The following is a 13,356-nucleotide window of genomic DNA, read 5'->3' as shown; positions in this document are numbered from 1 at the left end:
CACAGTTCCACATACTTGCTGACACTTGTTTTTCTATTATTATTATTATTATTATAGCCACTGTGTGAATGTGAAGTTGTATCTCAGTATGGCTCTCGTATGTATTTTGTAATGACTAACCATGTTGAGCATCTTTTCATGTGTTTATTGGACATGTGTATATCTTTTATGGAGAAATGTTCAAATACTTAACCCTTTCCCCACAAGTTAATGGGTCATTTGCTTATCACTGTTAAGTTGTAAGGGTTTTTAATATATTCTGGGGACTAATGTCTTATAAAATATATGAGTTTTAAATATTTTCTCCTATTTGGTGGATTTTCTTTTCACTTTCCTGATAGCGTCCTTTGAAGTACAAAAGCTTTTAATTTTGAAGAAGTCCAATTTACCTTTTTTTTTTTTGGTTACTTGTGCTTTTGGTGTCCTAACAACAAAAACACTGCCTAATACAAGGCCACAGAGATTTACACATATGTTCTCTTCTGAGAGTTTATAGTTTTACCTCTACATTTAGGTCTTTAATCCTTTTTAAGTTAATTTTTATATATGGTGTGAGGTGGGGATCCAGATTAATTATGTTGGATGCATGTTGATATTTAGTTGTTCGAAGAATCTTTTGTTAAAGAGACTATTTTTCCCATTGAGTGGTCTTGACAACCTTACCAAAAAATAATTGACCAGGGGCACCTGGGTGGCTCAGTTAGTTAAGCAGCTGCCTTCGACTCAGGTCATAATCCCAGGGTCCTGGAATGGAGCCCTGTGTGGGGCTTTCTGCTCAGCAGGGAGCCTGCTTCTTTCTCTCCCTTTCCCAGACTCCACTTGTAGTGCTCACTCTTGATTACTGTGCCTTTATAGTAAGCCATCTTTTCAAGACTGTTTTGATTATTTTAAATCCTATTCATTTCCATATAAATTTTAAAGTAGTTTATCAATTTCACTGAAAAAACTCACTGGAATTTTGAGATTATGTTGAATCTATAGGTCAATTTGGTAGGAATATTTTATGGACTGGCTAGTCCATAAATATGGTATTTTATTAAAAACAATTTTGTACTCTAACGTAAAAGGTATTCTTCTTTTATTGTGAATGTAGCAATGAGAGAAGTACATAAAATATGTAAGACATGTCCACATGGCTCAGTTCAAGACAAAGAACCCTGCCAGAATTCCTGAAATTCCCAGTCTTGATCGTGGCCTCATTCTTTCCTGACCAGATGCAACCACTATTGTGACCTTAACTTTCTTGCTTACTTTGTAGACTTGACTATTTTTAAAACTTTATATGAATGGGAATCATATATGTGTGTATGATTTTATTGCATGTGTGCTTATTTTACCTTTGCTCCCCAAAGAACACTTCCTCTATGTAGAACTCTATAATTTTAGTTACATAGCTCCAGCACATTATCATTCTCATATCTTCTGACTATAACAAGAAGTTGGCTATGAATTTAATGTTTTTATCTTCAATTACTTTCAAGATGGTATCTTTCTGTGGGTGTTCTGCAGTTTCAGTATGATGTGGATTTCTTTAACCTGCTTTGAAGAAAACTTCTAATATTTTTTCTAACATTTTAGATAGTGTTCAGTAGGAGTGCTGCTCTGCCATTACTGAAAATGGGAATTAATTTTAATTTTTAAAATAAAATCAGAATCTTACTTTACATACTTCTCTGTAACATTATTTTTTTCTCTTTAACTTCCTTTCAAAAATTAATTTATGAGATCTTTTTCATGTAATTTTATATTTTGTTTTTGCGAGTACATATAATACCATTGTAGGAAAATACCAATTTACTGAATCTCCTGTTGCGTATTCATGTCATTTCTGATTTTTACTATAATAAATGCCACACAAAATGGTTTAACCTAAAAATGTCTTCACATGGAGTAACTAAGATTAAGACTTATGAGCTCAATGTTACCAATCAGATGTGTCCCCACTTAGTTACAGACAAGAGAGAACTGGTGATTGATTTTCCTCCAGGAACCTTACAGGGTAAGTCTCTACAAAATTTCCCGGAAAATAAAACAGATGGGTGACTGATGCTCTACCAATCCCAATTACTCTAGAGAGATCACTAGCGATTTAAGAAATATGAGAATACAAAAATAACATGATGGAGGACCATTTCAGCTCACAGTTAGCTCCTCTACACAGAAAACAAACCTTCTGTCAATCATACCGTAATTACTATGAGAAGTATATAAAAAATCTAATACAAGAGATTTGTGTATCTTCGGAAGATTTCGATACTGAAAGTAAATTTGTAGGTATTACCTGTCTGTTCTTCATATAATTATAAGGCATGGTACAGGAATTCTTCCAGGCAGCCAGGGTTACTCTAAGAATCTTTCTGTGAAAGAGAAGATACTATAGTAATTACTGCTTCTATTTTCAACTTCTGCTGTAACACAGGACACATAAAATGATACTTCACTTTTCATAAGAAAAGAGCATACTGTAACTTGTTTTATTATTTTTTTAAAAGATTTTTATTTATTTATTTGACAGATCACAAGTAGGCAGAGAGGCAGGCAGAGAGAGAGAGGAGGAGGCAGGCTCCTCGCTGCACAGAGAGCCTGATTCGGGGCTCGATCCCAGTACCCTGGGATCATGACCTGAACCGAAGGCAGAGGCTTTAAGCACTGAGCTACCCAGGCACCCCATAACTTATTATTTTAAATAAAATTGATGCCACTTCTAGCCATTCTGGAGTAGAGTGGGACAGAGAGGAACCTTGGCATTTTTTGAAACAATAACAATAGAAACAAGCCAATTCACTGCTCCTTCTCAAAAAGGAAAAAAAAAAAAAAGAGCATTAAAAGCAAAATTTGAGCTTGCAACATGAGGAAAGTGGTATTGCTAAATATACACAAATGATGAAAGGTTTATCGTATTTAAAAATTTTAATTAATGTATCATCCTGCCTCTGTTATTACTGTTAATCTTTCATTTCAAGAAGCACCCTATTAAGCACAGCAATTTCCCAGGGAAGCACTTTGCTAATACTAATTGTTGTCTGAGCTTCTTTTTATAATCTGCTAACTCAGATCAACACTGTCTTTAGTGAGCTGGTTCCCTTCCCTAGCATATCAAAGCAAAACCAGTACTGTAGTTTTAAACACTGTGGGATTCTGGCATGATGCAGCTAAATTCTATATCCTGTTTTCTACCCAAAATAGGCATTAGATAATAGTATGTTATTTAAAATACAATCCTGAAGAGGCATGAGACAAAGTAATAAAGGCCTTCCCCACAAAACATCCCTTGTAGTACTTACAATCTTGCGTTAAAAAATGTCCAACTTCATCAAATACTTTTCAGAGTACGCGCATGTATTAAAACAATTTAATGCTGAATGCTGTGTCCAGCTTAAAGCATATGAAGTGAGACTCAAAGCTAAGAAAACATGGGATTTAACACTGAAATTATCAACTCCCTGCTCTATGCCTTCGTTTAAAATGTAGGAGAAGAAGCAAATCTAGTTATAATGACTTCCATAAGTCAATTAGTCATTATTAATGCACTCTAAAGACAAGTGTGACAATTTCTTTAATTTGTTTTTGACATTTTTTTAATGTCCTGGACACAAATGGCATTTTTAATTCTTTCTAAACTGTAAGTAATCAATTTGCTGAGACAACAGCTCCCACACCCACCCCACTACCACCATTACAGCAATTAAACAGGACCGCTTGGCAGCCTGGAGCTGAGGTTAAAACACTGAAACAAGCAAAAATAAAATCACACTTTACACTCATCTTAGGAGATGAAAAGTTTACTTAGAAATTGCAAACATTTAGCAAAGATAAGACATAAACACTATTTTCCATCGTCTACAGAAATACAGTAATTTATAGCTGGCTTGGTACATGATCACATGATAAAACAATCTAATGGAAAAAACCAATGGTTCATTCTACTTTTCTGCCACTTGTAACAACTTAATAAGTGTACCAGTATCTACTGGAAGACAGATGCAGAGGAAGATTAGAATCCTAGGGCTGTTTGTTAATACATATTATTATAAGAATTAATATAAAAACAAGTACAGATATACAATTAACATGCAATTTAAGCTATTATTTTGAAGAAACAGGACAGAATTTAGTGAACACATTGAAAAATGTGTTAATAATGTGTTGTTATAGTGAGCATATCATGGTATTTTACATGGCATGGAATTTCTTCCTCCTTAAATAATGCTTGGCAAATTGGAACAGATTGAGCTAGTTCTACAGCAAATTTAAAATGAAGACAATATGGATAACTGTTAGATACTTTTCTAAGTATACTAAATAATTTTTAAAGTACCATGATTTCATGCCTACCTCACCACCTCCCAATTTAAAATAAAGTCGTACTTTGTACCCTATGAACCTGCACTGTCCAATATAGCAGCCCTTAGCCACATGGCTATTGGAGCACTTGAAATGTAGCTAGTCAGAACTGACATGCAATGTAAGTGCAAAATACACAATGAATTTTAAGAACTTACAATAGGAAAAAAAGGGCAAAATATCTCCATAATTTTGCATACTGCTTATATACTGAAATGATATTTTAATATACCAGATTAATTAAAATATAAGTTAATGTCACTGGTACCTTTTTTAATACACCTGCTAGAAAATTAAAAATTACATATGTGGCTCCCATTTATTTCTATTGGACAGTGCTAATACAATTAATCTATACTCATATACTCATCATATTAGCCTTCAAATTTAGCATCATAATTTAAGCACTCTGGAGAACTAAGTCCCAGAACACCATAAGCACCCTCTGCACATACTTTACTGCAAAATTTATTTTTATCCCTCTGCAAGGTATACATTTTAAGTATAAAAAGAATTCACAAAATATTTCATCCTTAAAATATGTGAATTAGTACACTGTGAGAGCTAAAAGAACGTCTAATGCAGACTGTTACATTGAGAAAAGTAGTTTAAGAGAAACAGCAATGCAATCAGAGGGAAGACAATTAGTATCTTCAGTAAAATAAGTTAGCCAAACTTATCTTTAATGCCCAGGATCTGCCTTTGCACCACAAATCAGATATGTAACTTGTCCATTTAACCACAACCTACAGGAAGATCTTAAAACAACATCAACTGGAACCTAAATACTCCATTTCTGGAAACTCTTCAACAATGTAAAGTTCATACACATGGTCCATTCTAAAAACAGAGTACACATGGTATTGAGAGCCATCCCGTAAATTAAAGTCCTGCAGGGTTAAATAAAGTAAGCAACCGCTTAGTGTCCAAGAGACTTGGATTAAAAAAAAATTTTTAGAGGCTATAAAAAACATCACTGACCTTTTATCATTTTCTTCCCCTCCTCTGTTTTTTTGTTTTTGTAGTAGTGTGCATAAATATCTGGCATATTTATACCACATCGTTTTTATTCTGTCCATCTCAAGTACAAGTTAATCTAGAACCCATTTAGTCCTTCTCCTAGGAACAACACACATCAAACTAGAACACTGAGAGTGGTCACCACAGTCAGAAGCCAGCATCACAGTCAGGCATCAAGAACCTCGCCAGGAGACAATGCCCAGTTACACTGGTGCTACACTCTGTTCTTCCCAGCTCAGGTTGGAATGTTTGCTTTTAAACTGTTTAAATGTGTTCACATTGGGCAAGCTGTCAAAAACGCTCTGAAAGCCACAAATTAAGAGATTCTGAAACAAATATCATTCATAAAAATTTCTCCCTCATATTAAAGATGCTCTGAGAAAACAAGGAAGTACAGGCTATTGAAAATAACTTCACATTTCACCACTACCACTTTTAAGACACTGGAAAGCAACTGAGATCTGGGGAGAAATGAGCAGTACCTAAGACAGGTAATACTAGGTCATACTAGGTATACCAGTGCAGAAATTGACTGCAGAAGTCTATAGCCATTCCCTCTCGAGTTCAGCAGCCTATCAGGACATTTACTCACATTTATTAATGTCTTGCACAAAAAGATACTGCTTAAACTTTTCCCATCTCCTACCTTCAGACCATGTTCTACACAAAAGTATTTATATCACATGTTACTAACTCCAGCCTAAATAAGCTTAGTAATTCATGTCAAATGATATAGTTTTTCAGTTCCAAGCATATATTACTCTAAAAATATACTCCTCCATGAAAAGATAACTGTTAGTTTGATGGCAGATCAATAATGAACTATTTATTGAGCACCTACTATGACTGCAGTCTATACTCATTCTTTAACTGGTAAGAAAAAAACACCTGCTTCAAATGCAAATTTCTATTAGAAATGTTCATATAGTATCTTCCACCAGCGAGGGATGATACTATATGAGCATTTCTAACAGAAAGCTGTGTGAGTCACTATTTGAACATGTGAAATTGTTCATCCCTAGGGCATGAATAACCTCAGATTTATTACTAATCACTTTACAGGGATAAATTAACATTTGAAGAATGCCGTATAGTACTTTGAGGAAGCAATGGCCATACATAAAATTAAGACCGATTCCCTAAAGATATGGAAGAAAAGCCAGAATGTCATGGTTGATAATCCTCCAAAGACAGAATAATAGTTTACACAAATATCTCTGGTTAATTCAGGCAAATGGCACTTGTGCTGGGTTTCTAACTTTGCTCGAGGGGGCTGGTTTAATAAAGAAAACTACCTTTAAATAGGAGCACTTTAAGCAAATACGAAAATAAAAACCCTTTAAATAAAATTCTCTGTAAAATCACTATCTAAGTTCAAGTTCCAAGTCTCACTTAAATGTCCACACATACATGTATGTGAATGTGCACACATACATGCCTTCAAAGTATCTAAATTTCACTTACGGTGTTTTGCGCAGCTGTATACCTTGCCTTTTATGTTTGAGCCGAGTTGTGTATCTTCAGCACAATACTGTGTTTCTCCTGAAGCTGAGAATGTGGACAATGGTGAGGACACAGAGCTAAGCTACTTTCTAGCCTTCAGCAATTCTGACCTGTTGGATCCCTGCAAGGTACCCGGCATGATGCGGTGTACTGGACACGTGCAGGGTTTCTTTCAGGGAAGCTGAAGTTTTAAGAACCAAAAACAGTTGTCGGGTTGAAAACCAATAGTAATTTTCTGAACAGGATTTCCAAAAACAGAATGATGTCAGCTAAAACACCCCCAACTTCTGCCCAACGTGGAAAACAATAGATTACAGAAATCGTTTCCATAGAAGATGTGTAAGAGAACATTCATAATAGGGCCACAGGGACTGAAGCAGCGAGACGAACAATGAGGCAGTCACAGAGCGTCTAGGAGCTACTGCACTGGTAGTGGTTTATAAAAAATACTATCTATACTAAAGTTTTAAGAGCTAGTAATATATTTAATGTATTTTTGCCTTTTCTTTTTTTGACACTGAATATAAAATTTTGTCCTAAATTTACTAAATCTTCTACACCCTGAGGAATAACAGATTAATGAAAGAAATGCCAGGGTTAGCTTTGTGAACCATATTATTGTCCAAAAAGCACAACCTATAAAGAGCTAATATTCTTGGAAGCACAAAGTTTCATCTCCAGACTAAGCTAATGCTCTCTATTTTTTTTTTTTTTAGCAGAGTTTGGTTTTAAGTGTTAACATGGCCTAACAAAAATACAGATGTTCAAATTGAGAGCCAGAGGCACACCCTGACACACACACACACACACACACCCCAGATCTACAACTGACATAATGGTTTTCTGTCTCCACTATAAACTATGACATATTGCTGCCATTTAGGAATATGTTATTCAACAGTCCTCGGAAAAGCACTTTGGAGTCTTTAGCTGTATATTTTTATGAAATTACAAGTTATTTGCTATCTTGAAATAGGGACTTTTCTATTTCTCCCCTCTCCATACCCAAATACAACATGCCACATTTTAAATTTCATCTTAGTATTTACTTTTTTTCCTTCAACATGGAATTTGGAAGGGAATTCTTAAAGTCCTTAAATTGAGGCAAAAGATTCATTTAGAACTATCATTCGGCCTTCTTATAGGGCACAGTGCCACTCCTTCCCTTGACCGTGGGCTCCCCAGGCTTCATGCTGTTTCTTAAATACACACATGCTTACCTCTAAATACAATGCCTCTGACCCCCAAAAAGTTAGTTGCTACAGAAAAAGAATGAATTCTTCTTGGTAGGATGCTTAAAAATACTAACTAAGAAATACAAACCAAACCATCCTACCTGCTCATATCAGTATCTCATTAAAGGATCAAACTCCCTGGGACCAGACCTAACTGGAATCAATGTAACGAATTACAATCAACAGTTTGATAAAACTTCCATCCTTTGTTTTCTACCTGAACATTAAATATAATCTTGTTCCCTCTAGAAAGAAAGGCACTCAAATTAACACAGTATGTTTAGCTATTTTTTAAAAGACATAGTGTGACAAGAATTTTCAGGATTGATTTTCTTCCTGCCCACTACCTTCATGCCCCTGAATTTATCTATGCCTTCTTGTGCCTCCACGTACACCTCCATTCAATAGGAGCACACTGAGAGTACATGTGGGCACGGGGAGGTGGCAGCACGCCAAGTACCAGGGTCTGCACGGTTCTGTTTGAGACATTTACTCAGAAGACAAAAGTTAATAATGCTGTTCAAATTTTCTAGAATATTTTAAATACTTTAAAGTTCTAAAATATAATTTTCTAGTAACAAAATAACTGTAAGCTTACAAAAACTTTCTGCAAAAAAAAGAATATATGTTATTCCTTTTTTTAAACTAAATCTTTAGTATCTTCTATAATTAAGAGGGACTAAGAGATTACACTGTTGTACAGCAAGAGGCAGTTGTACTCCTAAATTATATTTAGCCCATGCCAGATACCATATTGTGCTACAGAAAATTACTACTGTTAATTTGTTCTCAACAGTATTAAAAGTTCTCCTTATATAATAAGCATGAATTGACACTACCTGAATACGTGGAAATCACACAAAGTCTACCACCATATATACGCTTTCTTATCAACTGCCACAGAAAAGTCCAGGAACTTTTGTTTTCCTATCTTTTGTCACATAAGCCCTCATCTGAAGATTTAAATGGCTCTGGGTGACAACCTGCATAGGTTTTATCCTATTAACAATGAAGTCCTGAATTTAATTAGAACCATACCACAGGAATAAGGGATATGATTTAGAGTCTGAGCCCAGGGTTTCCAAAGAGGTAATAGAAAATGCTAAAACCTAGAAAAGAAAAAGGGGATATTAATAGGTAACTAATCCTAAAGTTTTTAAAAAATGACTTATTGATCATTTTTATTTCATTAGGTTTAAGAAATACCTAAAAGGTCCACAATTCAAGCTGGGGAGGAGAAAAGGGGAAGCATAAAATGACTATCCAGGCACAAATACAGATCACCAAGTCTTTGAAATCAAAGAATTTCTTCAAATGCCCTAGTGTCTCGGGCTCTGTGGCAAGATCTGTCCTCCAGTATTAAAAATGAACAGAAAGTAGTGTTCTTAATGCAAACGAGCTTTGTTCTGTGAATTTTTAATATATATTTAAAGTACAGTTATTTCATAATTATAGAACTGCATTTCTTGGCTGGGATTTAATGAACTTAAACAAGGTAGATAAATGAAGAAAAAAAATCTAAACTACCTTACTGTATACGTAAAAGCTCACTTGAAGTATCATGAATCGAGAATATATCATTCACTCACAATCCATTGCTCTAATCTGTTAATTTCTCAATCATAACTCATTCTATGCATTACTCATGATCAATCTCTCCCTTCTTCAGTTAATCATTTATTAATTTGATAAATATTTAATGAGTCCTCACAATGTGCAAGGCACACAGTATAATGTGGGAATACCATATTAACAAAATAGGTGTACTTAAAAAAAGGTGGGATGAGGGAGGGTGGTGGTGGTGGAGGTATTTACAGATCTTATTGCTTTTGGCTTGTCAGTAGTATTCTTGATCCACAGGAAGGTACCATAGCCTACTATTCTCCCAATGGAAGTTTGATGAAATGTGTGTCAATCCAAACTATCTTTTCGACAATGACTTATTTATAAGAAGAAGAAAAAAAAAGACTAACAAGTCCCTGAAAATAGACACACCTTTCCACTGCATAAACTCATCCAAAGAGATGTTATCACGCCCCAGCTAATGAGTGTAGATGCCAACCACTTAGAGAAAAACAGAACCATTTGGGCAATACTAGGTTTTTCTGTGAATGAACACTTGAAAAATGCAAATTATAGAAATAAAGTAGCACATAAAAGTCACAAACAGTAAATATCCTTTAGATATTTGTATTTTTACTCCCTACTCAAAACATTATTAGGAAGACAAGAGACCAAGGTATCTTATAGGACTGCATGGCTTCATAAAGGGGTGGATTAAGGGCCTTAAAACACATGAAGACAGATAACATCAAAGATGGAGGCTATAAAAAGGCGGGGGCCGCGATCAAACTGAGCTGATGTTTTACAGGGTCTTGTCTCTACTCCTGTCCTGACACTCTCACATCAAAGCATAAGAAGCCCTAGTACTTGGGATACTCAGACTGATGTGTGGAAAAAAGGTAATACTGAGTGAGGCCAGGATTTGGCAGCATGTATTTAGTGGAATGGGCTGACTCTCATGCCCTCTCTGTGTAGTCTCCCCACCATGCCCTGCAGGTGCTGGAAATCACAAACTAATGGTTTTATCCATAGAGGTCTAGGTAGACCTTGAGGTATTTGATTCAAAATAGGCTTTGTCCACAAAGGGCCACAGAATGATGTTCATAATGACAGTTATTTTCTTACCTAAATACTATGAAAACTATAAAAGGTTAATTTTGCCCCAAGAGAGAAAAGCAGCTTCTGTCTACTAAGAGCCAGGCTGAACAATTTTTCTGGTGTTCTTAAGTTTTACCGGACAGTTTGCTACTCATCAAAATCATGATGCACAAAAAGAACTCATTCTTCTCCTAACCTTAAGGCAGTGTGCCTCTCTCAAGCCCAGGATTTCCATAATAGAAGACAGGAGAGGTTTGCCTTCCCCTAGGTCTGTCCCTCACCCTACAGGTGACCTAGCGAGGCAAAAGGAGAGCAAGCAAAGTACGGCGGCCACACTTACTTCGGCCGCTATTACATTCCGCACACATATAGGACAACAGGCAGTTTCTGTCATTAGGGGAACTTAGAGGGGCAGTTCATTTTAGTATTGTGTGTGTGTGTGTGTGTGTGTGTGTGTGTTTAATGGGGAACGAACCTCCCTGGAAAGAGAACAGAGAGTATCTTCAGTACGCATCCTCAAATAAGACGATTAAGGAAAAACATACAAAAGTAAAAGTGTCAAAAAATATGGAATGGGTTGGGAAAATAAAGAAAAGGGTACGTGGAGAGGAAATAACAAACACAGACCATGTATATAGGGGAAAATATATTAAGAAAGTAAACATTACCAGGCCCTTTTCCCACCCTGCCTCACAGACCTGAAAAACCCAGCCCTTATTATTGAAAAGATAAGATATAGCTGTGAGGTGGCTACTGTGGTACCGCATCCCTGATAAGTTTAATATCAAAATCTTTAAGTTTTTTTTTTTTTTTTTTTTTAAACAAAGGTTGAAGAACTAATCTTCAAAAGCTATTCTCTCCTCTGGCATTTACCAGCAAACTTTTAACAATCACTTCGTAAAAATTTTGTAGTTTAAGTATATCCTCAGGAACTTAAATTTTTAAAAAGAAAGATTTTTATGGATACATTTCCATGCATATTTTCCCCACTTTTCATGGTGAATTTAAAAGGGAAATAAGTAGTAGGAACTAAAAATGACATTTCAGGTTTAAACAACAAAGGATGTTTATATGGGCTAACTTGAGTGTTTTTGGCCTATACCAAATTTGAGGTAAAAAGAATCTATCAAAACTAGTAATAAAAATAATTTCCCAGTCCTGTAATTACATAAACTCTTAAAATTCATTTTTCTTTTAAAATAACCATTTTAAAATGGATTACACATTGGAAGCATGTTTTTATATAAAATCTAATACTTCTGACTTTGGTTACAGTGGTCAATAACTTGAATAGAGAAAGAGAAATGATTTATATTTTCACAAATCCATCTATCTGGCCACTTGATTTCCAAAACAAGAATTAGATATGAGTAATTCTGAGCTTGTATTATTCTAAAGCTGAATAACATAAATTTTTAATTAAAAAAAAAAACAACAACAAACAAAAAACCAGCCTACGCAGCAATTTCACTGAGGTGGGTAGATGTATCTGTGAACCAGTCAGGAGAACCAAATGAGAAGAAGCTACACGTACAGAAATATAAAGGATGAGAAGTTAAGAAAAAAAAATTAAGACTCATTGTTTAGCAGGAAGAAACTACACAGTTATTTTATCCCCAAAGGAATGCCAGTTCTTAACAAAATAAATAAATGAAACATTTACTACGGACTTTTAACCTAAAGATGAAGACCACATCATAGCAAACAGTTCATGCAACTATGTAAGGAAGAAAGGAAAGCAATATTGCACTAAAAGGGTGACCTCGCAGAACTAATCTACCTCTTTCATTGACTCAACGTAACCAGCCATTTCCTGTAGGCATTGGCAAACCTGGCCTGCTCTACGTTCCGGCAGGTGGACAATACTTGATCGATGAACCTATGCTCCATTTCCAGGCCCCGGGAGTCAGGAGCTGGGGTCCGCTTCAGGCGTTTGGTTTCCTGGGAATAGCCTTGCTTGCTACAGTCATTCAGCCCGTCCACCTCCATGGCCTGAGACACGTGTGGGCCTGCTGGGATGAGGTGCAAGTCACTCCGAGTTCCCCCAGGGCTGTCTGCAGGTGACAACTGGGTCACACTGTGAGGAAACCTACCACTTAAGTGATGCTGAAGGTAGAAAATGTGCCGCCTGGGAAAGAGGAGGGGGAGAAAGGGAACACAGCGAAGAAAAATCATTATCGTGAAGACAAGCTTTTCAGGGCAGAAAAAAAACCACAATAGTAATAAGTTGATAATTTCAAAACATACGGTGCTCATTTTGCGCCCCCCCCCCCCCCCGTCCCCTTAGCGACCAGAGTTACCTGGAGGCGGGGAGGAAGAACAATGACCTAAGTCTGCATATTTAGACCGGAGTCTTACAAGCCCAGATTACTGGACTGTTCGTGAGAAAGAATCCTACATATGACCCCAAAGGGTTTTGGGGTTTTTTTGTTTTTTGACCCCAAAGGATTTTTATACCATTGACTGAGACGATGATAATCACTTGGAATTGTTACTCTTTGTAACCACAATACAAAATGAGAAATAGGTCTTAGCCCAATTTCTGCTATTAAAAAACAAAACAGAAGCAAAAATTAACTTCACTGATATCCTA

General features: G+C 35.9%; 1 protein-coding gene across 3 annotated transcripts in view; it reads right to left on the bottom strand.

Moving 5' to 3' along the window:
• Positions 1-3,766: 3,766 nt before the first annotated feature.
• PTAR1 (protein prenyltransferase alpha subunit repeat containing 1) overlaps positions 3,767-13,356 on the bottom strand; it is a 50,785-nt gene continuing 41,195 nt past the window's right edge. Inside the window, exons 7-8 of one of the 3 annotated variants that reach the window (XM_059141271.1) lie at positions 12,857-12,891; positions 3,767-12,775 (exon numbers count right to left, since the gene is read on the bottom strand). In XM_059141271.1, the coding sequence (XP_058997254.1) occupies positions 12,549-12,775; positions 12,857-12,891 (262 nt within the window). In that variant the 3' untranslated portion in view covers positions 3,767-12,548. Of the gene's footprint in view, positions 12,892-13,356 lie in introns of all 3 variants that reach the window. The other 2 variants (XM_059141272.1, XM_059141270.1) reach the window with 2 other exon arrangements.

The sequence above is a fragment of the Mustela lutreola genome, chromosome 12, assembly GCF_030435805.1.
Source record: "Mustela lutreola isolate mMusLut2 chromosome 12, mMusLut2.pri, whole genome shotgun sequence".
NCBI classification, from domain to species: Eukaryota; Metazoa; Chordata; class Mammalia; order Carnivora; family Mustelidae; genus Mustela; species Mustela lutreola.
This window is presented reverse-complemented; position numbering and strand designations above follow the sequence as displayed.